Consider the following 21,732-nt stretch of genomic DNA (forward strand, 5'->3'; position numbering starts at 1 on the left):
AATAACCAGTCTTTCAAGACTCTGGGGATTACAAAAATATGGTGGTATCTGTAATGTTAATACTGCAGAAATATTTTTTGCTTTTCCTAGTGGTGATAAGTATGGCCTTAATCAAGTCCCACAACTCCTTTGTGCCTCAGTTTCCTCATCTATATAAATGAGGGCAGTAAAGGTACCTAGATGAGAGAGCTGTTGGGAGGATAAATGAGTTGCATGTAATGGGCTTGGACTAGGGACTGACGAGTCCTAAGTGTGATGAAGTGTTTGCTGCTATTATCATTATGATTACTATTACTGTTCACTTTCCTTCATTCAGTAACACCATATTGAGCACTTACTATGTACTAGGTTCTGATATAGGTGCTTGGGACACGCTGGTCAATAAAACAGTAAGTCCCTCCTCTCCCCAACCTTCTAGTGCAAGGAGGCAGACATTAAACCTAGTAACTCAATGGGAATGACACTTTGAAAACTTTTCAGGCTAGGGAAGTGTTGCCCTCTGAGTGAGGCTGGGAGCACACAGGGGTTTCAGTGGCATTGGTCATGATCTTAGTTTGGTGGTGGGTTTATGGGTGTTTATTCTACTGTTATGCTTCATAAGTGTTACATGTATTTTTTATGCTTTAAATATTTCATTAAAAAATATCTTTTCTATTCCAAGCATACTGAAGTATTGAAACAGGTTAATTACTCATTTAACCTAGTTATCTTGATTAGGTAAGATATTTGATTTTTAAAAATCCCTAATTGGTGCCCCCCTCCATTTATTAAAGGCAAAGTTGTTTTTAATTAACTCTGCTTTTACTCACAGTGTCTATTTGAAATATTTAATTTTATGTAATTTTTGCAGAATTATCCAGACTTGGGGTAAATGATAGGAATTATGCTTTGTCACTGACACCATTTTAATGACTTTAACAAAACATCTTGTTTTATTCAAAATAATATCACTGAATTCTGAAAATATATGTAGTATTTAAATTGTGTAATAGAATGAAAGATTTTTAAATTTTCCACATTAGACTAAATTAGAGCAATCATATTGTATTTTTACTTTGCCTTCAAATCAATTACAAAACTGTTAAAGCCTATTAAGACTATTTCTTTTTATTAGAAACACAAGTAGTCTGAAAAATCAGTATATTTAAGATATAAATTATCCCAAAGTGTCTAACCATAATGACTACAAGTAACCTTTACAACTTTAAGGACAGGTGTAAAAGTTTTTTACTAGATTAACCATGCATTTCTGGGGTGTCTAGGAACTGTCTACCTTTTGGTTCTGTGTGGTAGTGGAGTCGTGCTCTATACCAGCATCCACTGACTAGAATTTGTTTAAGCATGGTGTTACCTTGGGCCAGTTGTTTGGCCACTTTAAGCCTCAGTGTTTTTTATTTTTTCTTTACATGAAGAAAATAAGCGTACCTACTACCTTAGTTGTAAGGCTTAAATAAGAAAATGCACATATAACCAGTTGATTGAGAAGTCTCAATTTTCCAGGGTATGAATATGTGGTGGTTTTATTTTTCTAATAATTGTACCAGTTTTACCCTTTGCAAGCTCCTCCTTTTTACTGTTTAATGGGGCTGCTTCACAGTATCTCACTTTAGTTCTAAAACTAAAGTTAGTTTCTGACTTACAGTTTAAGGAACTTTGGATCCTTAAGACTAGTTTTATTATTTAATGACTTTATATCATATTTGCTTCAAAGCTGTCCACTTCTGCCAAGCCAGGCTAAGCTTGTGGCTCTGGCAGTTTGGAATGGAGATGGAGGGGCCTGGTCTATTCCCACATCTATCTGCCCCTTCTCCCCTTCCCTGAGCAAGCTCCCTTGGTGTGGGCCTGCGGAGAGGGAGAAGATGGATGTCCTGACCTCAGATCTTGCAGGGCTCTCCTTGGTCAGCCTTTATGGCTGTTGTGCTTGTGAGCAGTGGGCGTGATATGGACCTGTGGTGGCCCCAACAGGCCCCACAGATAAGGTTTCTCCCTGTGTAGCTCAGCTAGTTCTTGCCAGTCCCTTCAGAGACATGACCTCGTCCTCCAGTTGCCCCTTCACTGCTGGCTTTATGCTGTATTCTTCTGGATCTCCCTCCATAACTATTTACTGAGGTGTCTCACTCACTGGGGAGAATAAACATGTAGTTTGATTTTATTTCTTCAAAGAACTGTTAACTAATTGTGTCTGTTGAATCTCTCTTTCACACTGGTAGCAGGCTTCCTTATGTCAACAAGTCAACGTATTTCCATCCCTTCTCAGTAAATGTTGGTTATTTAAACAGTCACAGTTTTTAAAAAAATTATTTTTTTAGAGAGAGAGAGGGAGGGGCAGAGGGAGAGGGGGAGAGAGAATCCAAGCAGGTTCCACACCCAGTATGGAGCCCGAAACGGGCCTTGATCTTACAATCCTGAGATCATGACCTGAGCTGAAATCAAGAGTCAGCCGCTTAACTGACTGAGCCACCCAGGTGCCCCAGTAGTCACAGTTTTTTAAAACTCAGTTCTTCACATTTAGAAACTTGATTCTCCTGTCAGAATCAGAGTTCTCTTCTCTGCCCACTCTCACCCTCAAAAGGAAAACAAACTTTGCCTGGGTCATGGCACCTTTTTTCGGGGGGGGTGTTGTTTGGTTCTCACATGCTTCCCTTCTCTCCTCAGTAAGTAGTGCCCCAGCTTTGGGGGATAGCGAGCTCAGAGAGGCAGAAGCCCCTGTATCGGCTGTTGCCAGGTCTGGCTTCTCTGTGTTGGTTGCAGTTGCTTTTCTGTCTACCACTGACTGTTGGCTCTTCCTGTGAGGCAGCCATTCCCATGCAGGCTCCCTCATGAGACATATTTGGTGGCTCATTGGAGAACTGACTTGATAGCTTCATTCCCAACCCCCTCCAGTCAAACCACCTTCACCCTCTTGCTTCCTGGTCTCTTTATCCAGTGTCCTCCCAGACAAGGGTCTTGCCACATGGCTCAAGCCTAGTTATTTTCTGTGGTGTCCACTCGGCCCACAGAAAACCCAGGTGTCTTTGCTGTGTCAGATGGCTGCACCAACGGTGTGCAGCCTCTCAGCCCCACCATCTCTTTCCCATATCTATTCCTGAGGTAATCTCATCCACTTCCACAGCTCCTTACCCCCACCCCCCACACACAACTTCCAAATGTTTTTCTCAAGCCAGATCTCACTGAAATTCCAAAGCCATATTTTCCACTGCCTCGGGTGTCCCATCAGTGTCACTTTCCAGAACCAGTGTCCAACTGCAGTGTCACCCTGGTGAATGTCATCACCTTTCACCCATTCACGTAATCCAGAAGCCTGGGACCCCTCCGGCCCCCCTTACCTCCCACACGCAGTCCCGTCCATTCCATCTCCCAAATATCTTTTGCATTCATCCCCTCTTCTATCTGCACTCGTGGTTTTGGCCCTCACAATTTCCATTCTTTCATGGCAAGTCCCATCTCCTTTCATCTTGTACACTGTGGTCCCGGGGGCCTTGCTGAAACCCTTTTGTGGACCCCCACGCCCTTGGACAGAAGACCAGCATCCATCTTGTAGCCCGGAAGGCCCCAGCCTGTCTTCAGCTTGTTAAATTTCTGCTTCTCTCTGCGCCTCCCACCACTAACCCCCAGCTTCCTACTCCCTCACCACACTCAGCCTGCTGCTTTATGACCCTGGTTTTACCTGGCCGTGCCCTTTTCATGGAGTGTTCTCATTTTCTTTGTACCTTGCGGTCTGACTGCACAACTCCTACTTGTGTTTCAAGGCCCAGAGGCAGAGTCTTCTGCTCTCAAAAATGTCTCTGGCTACCTTCTGCTAACCACCATTCTTTTTTATAAACCCAAATGATACCAGTTATCACATGTCTTTTCCCTGCCACCAGCTACCCCCGGGTCATTGAAAGCAGGGACTATGACTTACTCATCTTAATAATTTTAGTGCCAAACAATGTTTCTGGGCCTCTCATGGGTGCTTAGAGCTGAATAAATATGAGTAAGTGAAGGAAGGAATACCTGAAGAGCTAATGTATAGAAAATTATTTTATTCTAGTTTGTATCTTAGCTCAGATATATCATAGTGGCCACATCTTTTACAGTAGTTGGCAATAAGTTGAAGTACTTACATGTTTGTAAATCATTGTAAATTATATATTTTTATTGTTTTTTTATATAACTGTTATAAAAAATTATAAATCATTACAAATTATATATTTCCCACTTCACTGACCTTTGTAGTCCACTCAGTACTTATTATTTTTATTATATTGTCTTACTTAATTGTGAATAGAGGAAAATATGCTAATGTCAGAATCTTGTTCCGGGTAAGAAATGGGAAGAAGATGCCAGGTGATGACCAGTAAGAGTAAAGATCTGTTTTCAGAGTGACGTGCTGTGAAGGCCACTTTCTCCTCTTTTGCTGGGCACAGGCCTGGGGAACGCAGCCTGCTTCATTCTCTCTGGTCCAGCTGGGCTCACCTTGGCTCTTACTGCTCTTGAGGACTCTCCACAGAACTACCAGGGCTTAGGAAAGCACAGTTTAAAAATCATTCTTAAGCATGTTCACAAAGTAACATGCCTATTAGTAGGCTGGGTCAGTACGTCTGATAACCTCCCTCATGGCCAGGACCTCTTCCAGGGACTGGGGAGCACCTTTGCAGACTGTCATACTCCCTGGCACTGGGCTGATCTGAGTGCCTGACAACTTCTCTGGTATCATAATACACACTGAGCTTGAGAGGGCTGGGTCTCACCAAGAGCCCAACATCTTTACTCAGGACAAGGCCTGGAAGCCCCATAATCGGGGTTTGCCATCTCTATACTCTTCCAGTTCTCATATTCCTTAGTTCATATATAATATATAGTGTGTGTGTATATATATACACAAATAAATATTGTATATATAATATATAAATAAAAAACATGTATATAAACATGAAAGTATATATCGATTTAGAATTCCTGGTCTGCATGTCTAGAAGACAATATATTGAATCAAAAGTTGATTCTATGCCTCATCCTACAACTAAGTGGATAAACCCTGGACAAAACCAACAATGTCTCTGGGCTTTCATTTCTAAACCTACAGAAAAAGGAAATTAGAACTACAGGATCTCTAAGGTCCATTTCAGCTCTAGAGTACTGCATAGATCAATTAAAGAAACCCTCAGGCCCTTTGAAGTCACGGAGCTGGAGTTCAGAGAGACCATAATATGGAAATGTGTCCTTTGATCAGAGCAGAAGGTACTTATTAAACACGCATTGTGTCCCCAGCATAAAGAGTTACCTTTCCACTTTGTTAATGCTTACTGAAGTCTGTAGTGCATTAGAAATTCAGTAGCTGTGTAATACCCTTGAATTTACATTCACCTTTGTAAATAAAACTGTTCAGTTGAGCTTTATCTGATTGTTGTAGGATCACCAAAGGACTGACTATAATGGCCCCAAGTGTTTCTGTATGTATTAGAATAATGGTTAATCCAGTTCCTACTGGCCCTTCTTTCTATACTGCTGTTCATTGATAGCTTCTGGAATTTAACATGAAAATGTGCTTAAAGTAACTTGTTATTTTTAAAAAAGTAAAAGAAGAGCTCGAAGTATCTATTTTCCATAGCTGTGCAAAAGTAAAATAGAAATGGTATTCGTTTTTGATAGGAGACTTGCATGAGGTTCTTGAAATAGAAAATCGTAATCAGGACAGATGTTTTATGTAGCATTTGGCTTCTAAATCTGAGATGCCCTTTTTGCTTGTGCCTCCTGATTTTCATAATCTACCACTATTAGGAAAAGTGATAATTTATGAAGAAATTTGGCTTTGAGGACCTTATGTTCACAGAAATAAAAAAGAAAAAAAGAATACTGCCCATTTGAATCCTATTGCTTAAAGACTTTGAGTCTTTTTAGGATATGAGCATTCTTTTGGAATTTGTAGTTATGTTAAATAAGGCAAAGAAATATTTTTATTATTTTTTATTTTTATTTTTTGCAAAAGATTTTATTTACTTGCGAGAGAGAGAGTGAGAGAGAGCACAAACGGGGAGGCAGAGGGAGAGGGAGAAGCAGGCTCCCTGCTGAACAAGGAGCCCAATGAGGGACTTGATCCCAGGACCCTGGGATTATGACCTGAGTCAAAGGCAGATGCTCAACTGACTGAGCCACCCAGGCACCCCAAAGATTTATGTGTTTTAGAGAGAGAGAGAGAGCATGCACGTTACGGGGTGGGAGGGAGGAAGGGGCAGATGGAGAGGGAGAGAGAGAATCTCAAACAGACTCTCTGCTGAGCACAGAGCCTGACATGGGGCTCAGTCTTACAAGCCTGAGATCATGACCTGAGCCGAAATCAAGAGTTGGTCACTGAACCTCTGAGGCACTCAGGTGCCCCATGATTTTTAAATTTTTTTTTAAGAATTTTTTTAAAAGATTTTTTTTTTAAGTAATCTCTACACCCAACATAGGACCAAACTCAACCCCAAGATCAAGAGTCACACACGCCAATGACTGAGCTTAATCAGGTGCCCCAATATATTATATAAACATATTTAAAATATATAAATATAAAAGATTATATTTAAATTTTATTAGTGTTTTGTTAGGGATTTTGAAGTTCTCACACTTCAAAAGCAAGTATTTATTTTTTCTTTTTAAGATTTATTTATTTGAGAGAGAGAGAGTACAAGAGAGAGCACAAGTGGGAAGGGCAGAGGAAGAGGGAGGGAGGGAGAGAATCTCAAGCCGACTCCACCCCACCGAGCATGGAGCCCGAGGAAGGGCTCAATCAGATCATGACCTGAGCTGAAACCAAGAGTCAGGCATTCAACTGACACCCAGGTGCCCCAGTATTTCTTTTTTTTTTTTTAATTTAATTATGTTATGTTAATCACCATATATTACATCATTAGTTTTTAGTGCTCCATGCAGAATGTGCCCTCTTTAATACCCATCACCAGGCTAAACCATCCCCCCACTCCTCTCCCCTCTAGAACCCTCAGTTTGTTTCTCAGAGTCCATAGTCTCTTATGGTTCGTCTCCCCCTCCAATTTCCCCCCTTCATTTTTCCCTTCCTGCTATCTTCTTCTTTTTTTTTTTTAACATATATTACTTGTTTCAGAGGTATAGGTCTGTGATTCAACAGTCTTACACCATTTACAGCGCTCACCATAGCACATACCCTCCCCAGTGTCTATCACCCAGCCACCCCATCCCTCCCACCACCCACCACTCCAGCAACCCTCACTTTGTTTCCTGAGATTAAGAATTCCTCATATCAGTGAGATCATATGATACATGTCTTTCTCTGATTGACTTATTTCGCTCAGCATAATACCCTCCAGTTCCATCCACCTCGTTGCAAATGGCAAGATTTCACTCCTTTTGATGGCTGCATAATATTCCATTGTGTATATATACCACCTCTTCTTTATCCAGTCATCTGTCAGTGGACATCTTGGCTCTTTCCATAGTTTGGCTATTGTATCCACAATGTCCCAGTATTTATTTTTTAAAAGTCTTTTAACACTATGGGATTGTGGAACTGTATGGCACATGTAACTCTGTGGGACTTAGGAATAGTATCAATATGTCTGAATTAGAACTCTTGTAGATTAATCACCAACAAACTTTTAACTTTAAGAACAAGGTAAAATTATAGTTCAAAATTCAAACCCAATACTACATTTCATATGATTATAGAGAAATTAGTTATAAAGTAGTCATTTTAGTTCTCTTCAATGAAAGTGTTCAAGTCCTTGGATTATATCTTTTTTGTAGCTTTTTCTTTTTGGTTTTTAAAATATTTCTAAACAAAATAATATATATATACAGGTATCTAAGTAGTCAAATCCATAGAAACAGAAAGTAGAATGGTGGTTAACAGGGCTGGAGGGAGAGGATAAAGAAGAGTTGTTTAATGGGTATAGTTTTAGATGTGCAAGATGAAAAGTTCTGCTTCACAACAGTGTGAATATATTTAGCACCACTGAATTGCACAGTTAGAAGTGGTTACATTGGTAAATTTTAGGTTTTTTACTACAATAAAAAAATATATGTACATATATAAAGATCAAATAGAATATACAAAAAGTATAAGCAGTTTCTTTCCTTTTTTTTTCCCCCCATTCTTCCCAGTGTGCTACCTAGGAGGCAGCCATTTTTTTTCTTTCATTTTTGAGGATAATTTACATATAGTAAAGTTTCCCTTTTCAGCATATAGTTCTAGAAGTTTGGACAAACACAGTGGGTGTACTGCCACGACCATCAAGAAACAATTCTGTTACCCGCAAAAGCCTCTCCTCTTTTACCCCAAAGCTTTGGCAATCTGTGATGTTTTTCTGTCCCTATAGTTTGCCTTTTCTAGAATGTTATATAAATAGAATCATGTATTTAGCAGCCTTTTGAATCTGGCTTCTTTCACTTACTGTAATATATTTGAGATTCATTTGTGAGGTATTTTCATTTCATTTCATTTCATTGCTGAATAGTATTCCATTGTATAGATGTACCATGGTTTGTATAACCAGTTGAGTGACATTTGGGTTGCTTCCAATTTTGAGTGATTATGATAAAACCACTCAAAACATTCATTTGCAGATTTTTGCAGAACATAAATTTTCCTTTCCCTTAATAACTTGGCTTGGGATTATTGGGTTTTATGGAAAGTATGTTTAACTTTATAGGTAACTGCTAAACTGTTTTGCATAGTTGTTGTAACATTTTGCATTCCCACCATCAATATATGAGCATTTCAGTCACTCTGCATTCTTGTCAACAGTTTGTATTTTTAGGTTTAAAATTTTTTTTTAATGTAGCCATTCTAATAGGCATGCAGTGGTATCTCATTATGATTTTAATTTGTGTTTCTGTAATGATTAATGATGTTTAGCCTTTTTTCCGTGTGCCTGTTTACCATTCATATATCTTCTTTGATGAAGTGTCTTTTGTCTATTTTTTTAATTGGGTTGTTTGTTTTCTTGCTATTGAGTTTTGAGTTATTTATATATTCTGGATATAGCTTCCTTTATCAGATATGTGACTTGCAATATTTAATTCCAGTCTATAGTTTGTCTTTACATTCTTATAGCTATGCCTTTCAAAAAACAAATTTGTCATTTTGGTAAAGTCCAGTTTATTGGTTGTTTTTTTCTTTTTTCTTTCATGGAGTGTACTTTTGGTGTTGTATCTAAGAAATCTTTACCTGATTCAGGGTCCCAAAGATTTCTCATATGTTTTCTTGCAGGAGTTTTATGGCTTGGGATTTTACATTTTGGTTTATGGTCCTTTTTTTTTTCTTAAAGATTTTTTTTTTTATTTATTTGAGAGAGAGAGAGCGAGCAGAGCAAGCAAGAGAGAACACGAGTGGGGCAGAGGGGCAGAGGGAAAGGTTGAAGCGGACTCCTCACTGAGCAGAGAGCCCAACTAGGGGCTCGACCCCAGGACCCTGAGACCATGACTTGAGCTGAAGGCAGTCGCTGAACCAACTGAGCCACCCAGGCACCCCTAGGTCTATCGTTCATTTTAAGTTATTGCTTCATATGGTGGGAGGAATTGATCAGGTTGGGGTTTTTTGTTTGGTTTTATTTTCTATGTGGCTATCTAGTTGTTTTAGCGGTATTAGAAAAGATTGTCTTTCTGCATTGAATCAACTTTACATCTTGGTTGAGAATCAATTTGCTACGTATGTATGGGGTCTACTTCTGACCCCTCTCTTCTGTTCTATTGCTCTACACCTCTGTTTTTCACCAGTGCTGTACTATCTTGATTAGAGTAGCTTTACAGAAATTTTTGCGATAAGGTAGTACGAGTCCTTCAACTTTGTTCTTCTAAAATTGTTTTGGTTATTCCAGTTCCTTTGCCTTTATATGTAAATTTTTTTAAAGATTTTATTTATTTATTTGTCAGAGAGAGAGAGAGAGAGCACAAGCACCAGAAGCGACAGAGGGAGAAGCAGGCTCCCTGCTGAGCAAGGAGCCCAATGCGGGACTCAATCCCAGGACCCTGGGATCACCACCTGAGCCTAAGGCAGACGCTTAACTGACTCAGCCACCCAGGTGTCCCTACGTGTAAATTTTAGAATCAGTTTGTCATTTTCTACAAAAGGTCTTCCTGGAATGTTGATTGGGACCACACTGATTCTATATATTAGTTAAGGGGAGGAGGAATTGACTTCTAATGATATTGACTCTTTCAATCGACGAACATGGTATATCTCACCATTTTATTTGGTTCTCTTTTGTTCCTTTTATGTTTTATAGTTTTCAGCATAAAGGTCTTGTATATATTATGTTAGATTTATACCCATTTCGTGTGTTTTTTATGTTTTCATAAATGGAACTTTGTAAAATTTAAATTTTACTTGTTTGTGCCAACATAGAGAAATACAATTGATTTTTCTATATTGAATTTCTATTCTGTGACCCTTAAACATGCTTCTTGTTAGTTCTAGTAATTTGTGGATTCTTTGGGATTTTGTACATAGACAATCATCTGTGAATACAGATACATTTTTTTCTTTCCAATCTGGATGCTACTTATGTATTGATTTATTTGTTTTTGCCTTATTGCCTGGCTATTAGTTCAGTATCAGATTGAATAGAAGTGGTCAGATTAATTACAATCTTGAAAGGCATTCATTCTTTTACCATTAAGTATGATGTAAGATGAATGTGTTTTATAGATGCCCTTTATCAGGTTGAGGAAAATCCCTTTAGTTCCTGTTTTGCTGAAAGTTTTTTCATGAATGGATGTTGAATTTTGTCAGTTGCTTTTGCTGCATCTATTGAGATGATCCTATAATTTTTCTTTAGTCTATTAATAGGGTGAATCACATTGATTTTCATATGTTTACCTTGTAATCCCAGGATAAATTCCATTTGATCAGGATGTGTTTATTATCCTTTATATGTCCAGTTGGATTCAATTTGCTAAAATTTTGTTAAGAATTTTTATATCTATGTTTATTGGCCTGTAGTTTTGCTTTTATTTTATTTTTTCTTTTATGATGTCTTTGATTTTAGTATTAGGGAAATGCTGGTCTCATAGAGTAAGCTGGGAAGTGTTTTCTCCTCTTCGGTTTCCTGAAAGAGTTTGTGTAGAACTGGTATTATTTCTTCCTTAAATGTTTAGTAGGATTCACCAGTGAATCTATCTGTGCTTGAGGTTGTGTGTGTGTGTGTGTGTGTGTGTGTGTGTGTGTGTGTGTGTGTGTGTGTAGGAAGATTTTAAACTACAAATTAATTTTTAAAATAGACATAGTGCTATTTATGTTACCTGTTTTTCCTCAAGTGAGTTTTGATAGTGTCTTTCTAGGAATTGGTCCATTTCATCTAAGTTGTTAAATTTATTGAAATAAATTTGATATGCCATTTTTTAATTTTCATTCAATTCAAAACATTTCCTAATTTTTCTTTTGATTACTTTTTTGACCCATGAGTTATTTAGATATGTGTTATTTTATTTCCAAATATTTGGAGATTTTCCAGATAATTTTCTGTAATTGATTTCTATTTTAATTCCATTGTGCTCAGAGAATTTACTTTGTATGATGTGAATCCTTTTAAATTAATTAAAACTTGATTTATGGCTCAGAATATGCTCTATCTTGGAAAAAATTCCACGTGTGCTTGAAAAGAATGTGTATTCTCTTGTTATGGATGGAATGTTCTGCAAAAACAAATTAGGTCAAGTGGTTGGCATTGTTATTCAAGTGTTCTGTATCTTTACTTATTTTCTGCTTATTTTTTCTTTCAGTTATTGAGAGAAGGTTATTGAAAACTCCTGACAATTCTATCAATTTTTGCTTCATGTGTTTTAAAGCTCTGTTGTCACTGTGTAAACATTTAGGATTTTTATGGCCTCTTGATGAATTGACCCTTTATTCATTATGAAATGATCTTTGCTCTGCAATGCACTTTGTCTAAATAATACAGCCACTTCAGCATTCTTTTATTGTTAACATATAATATCTTCTTTCATCCTCTTATTTTTACCTATTTGTGCCTTTAGACTTAAAGTATGTTTCTTATAGGCAGCATATAGTTGTGTCTTGCTTTTTTTAAAAAAATTCAGTCTGACAACCTTTACCTTTTAATTAAGGTGTTTAATTGGAACCATTTACATTTAATGTGATTAATGCTATAGTTAAAGTCTACTATCATGGTATTTGTTTTTTATTCTGTTCTTTATCCCCCTTCTCCTCTTATTCTATCTTATTTTAGATTGTATATTTTGTTATGATTCCACTTTATCTTCTTTATTGGCTTATTAGCTATAGCTTTGTAGTTATTTCAGTCATTGTTTTAGAGTTGCAGTACATATCTTATAATCTTATTCTCAAGTAAGTAAGAACCTTACAGCAGTACGCTCATTCTCTCCTCCTGGTCTGTGTCCTATTTTTGTCCTACATTTTACTTCTACATATGCCCCCCCCATACATGGTTATTATTTCTGCCTTAAACAGTTAATCATCTTTTTCTAATTTTAATTTTTTTTATTGAAGTACAGTTGAGATACAAAATTCTGTTTGTTTTAGGTGAGGAGCATAGTGATTTGATACTTTTATACATTATAAAATGATCTCAGTGATGTCTACTAACCATCTGTCACCACACAAAGTTACTACAGTATTATTGACTGTATTCCCTATGCTGCACCTTACATCCCCATGATTTATTTTATAACGGAAGTTTGTACCTATTAATCCTCTTCATCTATTTTGACCCGCCCCCCCAACCCCTCCCCTTTCTGGTAACCAAGTTTTTTTCCCTTATCTGTGAGTCTGTCAATAATAAACAGTCACTTATTTATCTCTTAAAAGAGATCGTTAGGGGGCGCCTGGGTGGCTCAGTTGGTTAAGCATCTGCCTTCAGCTTGGGCCACGTTCCCAGGGTCCAGGGATTGAGTCCCATGTCCGGCTTCCTGTTCTGTGGGGAGCTGGCTTCTCTCTCTGCCTCCCTCTCTCTCTCTCTCTCTCTCATAAATAAATAAGTAAAATCTTAAAAAAAAAAAAAGAGATAGTTAGGGAACAGTTTTTTTTTTTTATATTTAACCACATAGTTACCACTTCTGATATTCTTCATTCTTTTGTGTGGATTTAGATTTCCATCATTTTCCTTCGGTCCAAAGAGCGAACTTTAAAATTTCTTCTAGTGCAGGTCTGCCTGTGATGAATCCTCCCAACTTTTGTATGTCTGTAAAAGAATGAATTTCACCTTTATTTTTGACAGGTATTTTCACTGGGCATAGAATTATAGGTTGACAGGTTTTTGAAATTTTTCTTCTAACAGTTTAAAGATATTGCCACACTGTCTTCCATCTAGCTGTTTCCAACCCACAAGTCGGCTACATTCTTATCTTTGTTGCTTTGTGTATAATCTAGTTCTTTTCTTGGGCTGCTCTTAAATTTTCTCATTGTCACTGGTTTTAAGCCATCTGATTATGACACACCCTTATTGCAGTTTTCTCCACAATTCTCTTGCTTGAGGCTTAGTTTCTTGGATCTGGATTTATTATTTTAATAAAACTTGGGGCAAATTGCCATTATTTCTTCAAATATATTTCCTCTCTCTCGTTTCTAAAGATATATTTGGTTGCTTGAAATTGCCCCACAGTTCAATGATGTTCTTTTCTTGTTTTATTTTTTGTTTTGTTTTTTTTCCCCTCCCTGTGTTTTATTTTGGATCCTTTTATTGCAAAAAAATCACTAATATTTCTTCTGCCTGTCTAATTTACTGTTAATCCCGTGCAGTGTTTTTCTTCTCACACATTATATTGTTCATCTTCAGAAATCTAATTTCTTTATGCCTTCCATACCTCTACTTAATATGCTAATTTTTCCTCCACCTTCTTGAACATATAAAATATAGTTATAATAATTGTTTTAATGTCATTGTCTACAAATTATATCATCTTTGTCATATCTGGGTCATTTTGATTGATTTTCTTCCTTGTTATGAGTTATATTTCCCTGCGTTTGTATGCCTGGTACTTTTCATTGGATGCCAGACACTGTGAATTATTGGATGCTAACTGTATTTTATTTAATATCCTTGAGCTTTGTTTTGGGACAAAATTAAGTTACTTGGAAACAGTTTGATCTTCAAGGCTTCCTTTAAAACTGCTTTGCACAAGACCCAACACCCTTTAGTCCAAAACTAATTTTTCCCCACGACTTTGGCAGTGTCCTTCTGAATATCTGGTGCCCTGTGTTTATAAGTTGTTTTTTGTTTTGTTTTGTTTTGTTTTTACTCTGGCTGATGGTAACACCAACTATTCCTGACCCTGTGTGATTTCCAAAAATTGTTTCTGCCTGCTGCTTTTGGGTGGCTCTTTCCCAGCATTGGTCGTTTCCTCACATGCTTGTGCTGATAAGTACTCACCTGCAGCCTGGGAGCAGAGGAACCCTCCGCACATCCCATTCTCTTACTTTAAGAAAATACTTCTACATCCCTAAAGATCACATCAAAAGATCATCCCTAAAGAAAAAAAAAATATGTATATATATGAATATATATAAATATAAATTCCTTTTTTTAGTCCCCCTGTCTATTCCTCAGAGGCAGCCAACATTTTTTGTTTTCTCATATTTACCTACACGTGTCTATGTAATATATTTATACTGTTATTTCTTGCTTTTTAAATTTTAGGTATTTTATAATCAAACTGTCATAGATTCAGATTTAGCACTTTTAAACCATTCTTATGACTCAGGTTTTCTCCCCACCACCTTTGCAATGCGGTTAACTTTTTAAAGTTAAACAAGTAAAAAATTTCAAAATCAATATAGTTATGTAAATTTTATTGATAGGCATTCTAGTTTTTTTTCTTGCTTTTGTTTTCTGTAAAATTGCTTTGAACTTATCCAGTTGCTCCATTAGGTCTGTCAGGCACCTGTGTGTGGCTCCCCTCCCCTCTGCAAATGCTCAGATGTATTGGATTCATCTCTCTGTGTACTCCCACCCACCAAAGCCCTCCCTCCTCGAGCAGCCATCTTTCTGCGCCCTTACAGGTCAGGTGCTCCTCAGGCTTGCTTAGCGGCTGTCGCCTGGAGCCTTCCTTCGTCACCGTCCTGTTGATTGCCTCCCTTCTCTCCAGCATCTCAGTCCCCGGTTCATGTTTCCTACACATTTTCTCTCTTTTCCTTTTGAAATAGACAGTATTCTTTATTTCTAAAAATTTCAACCCTTTTGCCTGATTTGTTCCTCCATTTTGGTGTCTGAAATGTCTGAAAATGTTTTTGTTCTACCTTTACACTTACATGATAATTTGGCCAAGGGAGAATGTTTTTCTCTCAGAATTCTCTCCATTGTTCTGTGGCAGCCAGCAAAAACCATTCTGATTATTTGTTCCTGTGTTTCTAACTTGGTTTTTCTGTTCGGAAGCTTTTAAGATTTTTCTCTGTCCCAAGTGATCTTTACTTTCATGCTGATGTGCTTTGGTGTAGGGCTTTGTTCATTTTTTTAAAAAATATTTTATTTATGTATTTGTCAGAGAGAGAGCACTCACAAGCAGGGGGAGTGGCAGGCAGAGGGAGAAGCGGGCTCCTTCAGTGTTTTCCCTGTCCTATCAGCTAGTCTTTGTTGAGCTCTGAGTAGGCACCAGACTCATAGATGTTTTGTCTTACAAAGAGAAGTATTTTTGAGAGTAATTCTAGTGACTTTGTGCCTCAGATATATCTGACCCATGGGTTTTCCCCTCCATGGAGCTTTCCTCCAGTTAATTTGCCTTCTTTTTCAAATTGTCTTTCCAGTCTGCAGATAAAAATCTAGTTTGAAAGGAATCTAGCACATTTATGTATACGAAAACAATAGATTTCTAATAATTTGGTGGGGGAGGTTTATATCCTCTGGCCCTGCAAATTCTCCAGAAATATATACACAAATGGGTCAAGGATGTACATACAAGATATTTCTTGCAATTTTATTTAAAATAGCAAAGTACTGGAGATGACCATAATGTCCCTCTGCAGAGATATGGATTAAATAGACTGTGATGGCTTATATTGGCTTCTGTAGCTTAGTCCAATGGTGATCTGTTCAAACAAGTAAAATGGAAGCATAACCAGCTTGTTTATTTCTGTTTTTGTTCAAGAACACTTCAGCTGGGAATTTTAAATTCATTTCTTCATGTGACCTCAAGAGTTTTATTTTTTTAAGCTCTTTTTTTTTTTTTAACAGTTTAAGATGATGCTTTCTTTAATAATTTGTCCTGTGTGGTTCAGCTAAAATAGGTAAATGGATTTAATTACACATATAGTTTGTGGTAACTTTAACTTTCAAAATATAGAAGCTACTGTGTAGTAAATAATAATTCTGTCTACCACTCACAGACAGGGACCACATCCCTGGTTTCCGAATTACTGATTCTTAAGCTTCCACTTACTCCTGTTTCTTTTTACTGAAAATGGATGCCTTCCTCAAATAGATTTCTTTCATCTGAGATGGTATATATATCAAGTTTTGTAAATCACAAATATGCCAACAAACATTGCTATTCAAAAGCAAAGGCTTAAAATTTGGAGACTATTATGACCCTTACAATAAAAAAGAATGTTACTGCTTTATAGTTAGTCACACTTAGGTTTTCAACCCAAAAGAGAATTCATTGTCCTTGTCATCGTCTACCACATTTGCCAGATTTGGTCCCTAATTCCTTTAGACTGTTTCTAGAACCAGATGCTCTCTGGTAGCACTGGGTCAACTTAAAAGAATGTCTCTGAAAGGCTCTGATGGCAATTAAAATGTCCTAAATTAAAGGATGCTTAGGATTGAAGGATGCGAAATTGAGAGAGAATGCCTGTTTGAGCGAGAAAAGACGCGCGCGCGCGCGCGTGTGTGTGTGTGTGTGTAAATAGATTATTTGCATATATCATGTTCTGTGGTCAAATTTTATATTGAAATTATTTGTGATGGTATGGCTCGCCTGTGGATTAGAGAAGTCTTCACTATTTGTAGTTTTTTGTGGTTTTATAGGCTTGTGCCATTAGAGGGCAGTATTGTAGAGGTTAAATTTGCTTTCTTAACTATTGACTTGCAAACCAGAGAATTTACAATAATCAAGCAAATTTAACCCTTGGATTTTTAGTAGATTAAATTGTAGCCCCAATCGATGCATCCTTGCAAATATTTTAAATTAATAGAGGAAATAAGCAATGGGTTAGTCATTTTTACACCCAGATCTCTTGATTTTGGTTTGGGGAAGGGAATTACTTGGTCAGTATGGCCATCAGGATGAAATACATACTTTATAATACTTCAGTCCTTCAGATGTAAGAAAACTCATAGGGTTGAGACTTACAGGAATTGCCACTTGCAAAAACTTGCTTTAGGGACTTACTGAAAATAGATCGATGTAGGGTAGGATTCATCCTGTGGATTTAGTTTTCTAGCTATAAATGGAAGGAGGGAGATGTGATTTTAAGGCTTATGGCTCTAGGGACGTTTTGGGAAGATCTACCTGATTTCTTCATCTGATGGGTTCCTTTTTGCTTCAATAGATATATGCCTAGCAAAGAATATGTAATGTTTTTTGTTTTGTTTCTACGAGTAATTAATAGATCCGCGAAAAAGCAGTGTTTCTCAGAAAGCAAATGTGATTTTTCCCTCCAAAATTCACTACCTCTTTTAAAGATGTTATTATTGTACGGTTATTATCCTTATAAATAAACCTGCCTATAAAATCCTCCCATTACTGTTGCCTGTAAGAACTAGATAATTGAAATCGAGACACTCGAGCTCCTCCAAGTCTTAGCGGTGGGACTGGGCATGCCCAGTAGCTCAGACGGTTCTGGTTGCAAATAGGAAGCTTTCGCCGTTGGGAAGCCTCGGGGACAGGCAGCTCCTGGGACGGGGTCTGACTCCCCTTAAACGTAAGCACGTGCGGGGCCCCAACTGTATTTTCAGGGACCCTTGACGTTTTCCGCCGAAGTAGTGGTCTGGCTTTCCGAGGCTTGTGGAGGCCTCGGTGGCCCCGCAGCTCTGCGGGTCCACTGCGGCCTGGGTCAGCCCACCCGAAGAGCGGGATCCGATCGGGAGGCTGGGGGCTGGGGGGTTGGGGGGGGTTGGGAGGAGGGAAGGCGGGGAAGCTCGAGGAGGGCGGGGAAGGGAGAAGGGGAGGTGCCAATAGGGTGCTGGCCAATCGGCGCGGCGCTCTCCTCCATATATTCTGCGGCGAGTCCGAGTTCTGGTCCATAGCCTTAGTGGAGCCTGGCTGTCGTTGTGGGAGTCTTCTCTACACAGCGGTGGGATCAGCATCTTCCCTGGATCGCCAAGCCCCAGAAGCCGGGTTTCTTTAAATTAAGGCTTCCGTTTTCCGTTTTTCCCTGGGCTGCAGAAAGCTAGAAGATTTTTTATCTAGCTCAGACAAGGCTGCTGGTATTCCCTTTTTTTTTTCCGCGAGGGTGTTTTTGGCTGCAATTGCATGAAATCCCAATGGTGTAGACCAGTGGCGATGGATCTAGGAGTTTACCAACTGAGACATTTTTCAATTTCTTTCTTGTCATCCTTGCTGGGGACTGAAAACGCCTCTGTGAGACTTGACAATAGGTAAATGTCGGCTGGGATAGTTTCTTTAAATTTACTCGTGAGATACTTCTAATAATGCAGGTGAAAGATAGCCAGGCGAATTCCTTTGTCCATTGTCGGAAAGAATACGGTGACATGGATGTTGCTTTTTGAAATGTTTAGAATAGCCTTCTTTTCGCAGTTCTGGCCAGAGAGCAGGCTGTTACCACATTATGTAACTTAGCCTTTTGTGGCTCACTAAAATAGGTATATGTCTGGATATTTGTTAGTAGGAGAGTGGCTGGTGTTTTCTGGAGGGTGATATATTACATAGCGTTGTAGAATGTTCAAAAAATGATGCTAATAACATCACAGAATTGGGAAGTCCTTTTTGTCTTGGATGTTTTAAAAATACCATTTATCGATTTTCCCCCCTCTTTTCCAGCTCCTCTGGTGCAAGTGTGGTAGCTATTGACAACAAAATCGAGCAAGCTATGGTATGTACTGATTAAAAATCATTTGTACTAAATGTGGGCACAGTACAGAAAGCGAGATTGGGATGGAACCAGTGCATCCACAGTTAGGATGATTGCTCTTCATACATTTAGAAATGCCGGCACTGTCTCCATTGGGCCAGCATGAAGCCACATACCAAGGCTGCTGCGGACGGAGAACGGGGCCCTGAGGGTATTAAATGTTCTCTCTTCCCGACGGGTTTCACACAACGTCGGGATTTTTGCAGAGGACACCCTTTTTGCTCGGGAACTGCTAGGGAAGCTCTGCCCTGCGCGTCCTTCGGTCGTGGGCACATCTCTAGCGATGTGGCTTTACTAGGAACGGTACGGTTCACTGGGGAAGGAGGGGGTACAGAGTAGGGATTTCAAGGGCTTTCTAGACCTTGTACAAACGGATCCCCAGTGATGTAGGCTACTGCACAATGAAGAAGAATCGGAGAAAAGTTTTGTCTTTCTCAGCCTGTGCCTGGTTTTCTCCTATTTTTTATTTCCGCCTTGGCTGTTCTTTGTTATTGGAGCAGCGCCTGTGGCTCTTCTCACGGGATTCTCTGCCCACTGTTGCTAGGCAAACTCCGATCCTTTAATTCGGAGCTATAAATAACTCGAGCTCCCATTGGCTGCGACGTCGGCCCCAGGTTTCTGTGATGTCAGCTTAATCACGAAAGGGGGGGTGGGGGTGGAGGGAGGAAAATGCGGCAACATGCTCTGTAGGAACTGGCTGCAGCCGGTGCTGAGGGAGGCGGTCCGGGGGGCGGAGGGAGGGACTTGGGGGCGGGGAGGCGGCTACCGCTGCTGCGGGCCTGGACGTCCCGGCCGCCAGGCTCCTACCCCGCCTTCTGGAGTGGCAAACCGTGAGTGTGTGCGGCCCTGGCTAACGGCCGCCGAAAAATGCATAGGCTTTTAAAAAGACCGATCCCCTTATACATTAAACTTAAGTATTTTGTACGGTTGTGGTTGTATTCAGTAGATGGCTCCAGGGGCGGGTTAAATAAGCTAAAGGCAGGGCATGTTAACAGGGAGAATCTTATAAAATAATACTTTAGAAATTCAGAATCTGGGAAATAATAAGTTAAACCTATTTTTCCGTCTGCCTTTCAGGATCTGGTGAAAAGCCATTTGATGTATGCGGTTAGAGAGGAAGTGGAGGTCCTCAAAGAGCAAATCAAAGAACTAATAGAGAAAAATTCCCAGCTGGAGCAGGAAAACAATCTGCTGAAGACACTGGCCAGTCCTGAGCAGCTTGCCCAGTTTCAGGCCCAGCTGCAGACTGGCTCCCCTCCTGCCACCACACAGCCACAGGGGACCACACAGCCCCCAGCCCAGCCAGCATCCCAGGGCGCAGGACCGACGGCGTAGCCGCCTAGGCCCCCTCAGAACTGGCTGCTGCTGTCTGAACTGAACAGACCAGAGCTGTACCAGGGGCCTCCGCCTCCACAGTCGCCCATTTCACTGCTCGCTGCAAAAGAGAAGTGAGACTGACATTAGCCATTGTCTCTTTTTTCCAGTATTAAACACTCATATGCTTTTGGCTTGAAGACATTTCTTAGTTGGGTGAATTAAAGGTTAATTAGAGAATTAGCATGGATATACTGGGACCCCATGCAGCTTGGCAGATATGTGCGAAGTGGTTTCATTCATGCCGAGGAGCTGTGTGCCTTTCCATCCCTTCTCTGCTCCCCCATCCCCGCTCCCAAGAGTTCTCTCCTGCTTGCACGTAGTGTACTCCACGGGGTTTGAAGCAGTGGGGCTCCACTGGACTTTCCTCTCTCCTCTTCTCCGCCAGGAGGACCTTAAAAGGAAGGTCAAAGTAAAGACTGACACGTAGTCTCACCTAAGATGAGGGGGAATGTAGTTCATCGTACCAACTGACGACTGTCACCAGAAATCCATAAAACAATAGTACTGTGCCTCTTTCTGGAAACAGTGGATGACACGAAACTCTTAGAGTGACTAAAACGGTGACAGGTAGCTGGGACCTAGGCTCTCTTACATGAAGGTTGTTTTGCTTATTGTATATTTGTGTATGTAGTGTAACTATTTTGTACAATAGAGGACTGTAACTACTATTTAGGTTGTACAGATTGAAATTTAGATGTTTCATTGGCTGTCTGAAGAGGTGTGGATTGTCTTTTATATAGAGATCTACATTAAAAAATGCTACATGAAGAAAACCACACCTAAAGAAATTTTAAGAATTTGGCACCGTCAGTCACTTTGTGTAATCTGAAATCTTCTAGTTGCTGAATATCTTGAAGTAAATTCCTGTTCACTGAGGTCTTTTGATTGAGCTGGTTGAATACTTTGAAAAATGATCCGTTCTAGCTAATGAAATGAATTTCGCAGTAGGGGTTTCTGCATATTACCTGTATAGTAGTTCTATGCATACGTTCCTGTGCATGTTCTCTACACAGTTGTAAGGTGTCACTGTATTTAACTCTTGCACTTGTCAACTTTCAATAAAGCATATAAAATGTTGATAAACAAGTGTTTTCATGTTAGTATTAACATTACTACAGTCACTTCGCAACTGTTTCCCAGGTAAAGTTAAAACAGTTTGACCAGCAAAATCTTGAAGGGGAGTGTAAAGTGTGGACAAAGTAGAGGTACTAGTGGTTTGAACTACGGATAGACATTGCATTATTTCAAGCCAGTAAGGGAAGGAAAGAGTGAAGGACATGAGAGCTTATTTCTTCAGCCCAGTATCACCTGGACAAGTGGCTTCACCTCCCAGGGCCGATGTGGGGCAT

General features: G+C 39.3%; 1 protein-coding gene across 2 annotated transcripts in view; it reads left to right on the forward strand.

Annotated features, from left to right (window-relative positions):
• TSC22D1 (TSC22 domain family member 1) overlaps positions 1-21,469 on the forward strand; it is a 128,215-nt gene extending 106,746 nt beyond the window's left edge. The window contains exons 1-3 of one of the 2 annotated variants that reach the window (XM_028103701.2): positions 18,148-18,512; positions 18,916-18,967; positions 20,084-21,469. In XM_028103701.2, coding sequence (XP_027959502.1) covers positions 18,388-18,512; positions 18,916-18,967; positions 20,084-20,341 — 435 coding nt within the window. In that variant the 5' untranslated portion in view covers positions 18,148-18,387 and the 3' untranslated portion in view covers positions 20,342-21,469. Of the gene's footprint in view, positions 1-18,147; positions 18,513-18,915; positions 18,968-20,083 lie in introns of those variants that run through there. The other variant, XM_028103687.2, reaches the window with a different exon arrangement.
• Positions 21,470-21,732: the final 263 nt, after the last annotated feature.

This window comes from Eumetopias jubatus, unplaced genomic scaffold (genome assembly GCF_037043125.1).
Source record: "Eumetopias jubatus isolate StellerSeaLion01/CBP00866 unplaced genomic scaffold, mEumJub1_p1.0 scaffold_3, whole genome shotgun sequence".
Taxonomy (NCBI): domain Eukaryota; kingdom Metazoa; phylum Chordata; class Mammalia; order Carnivora; family Otariidae; genus Eumetopias; species Eumetopias jubatus.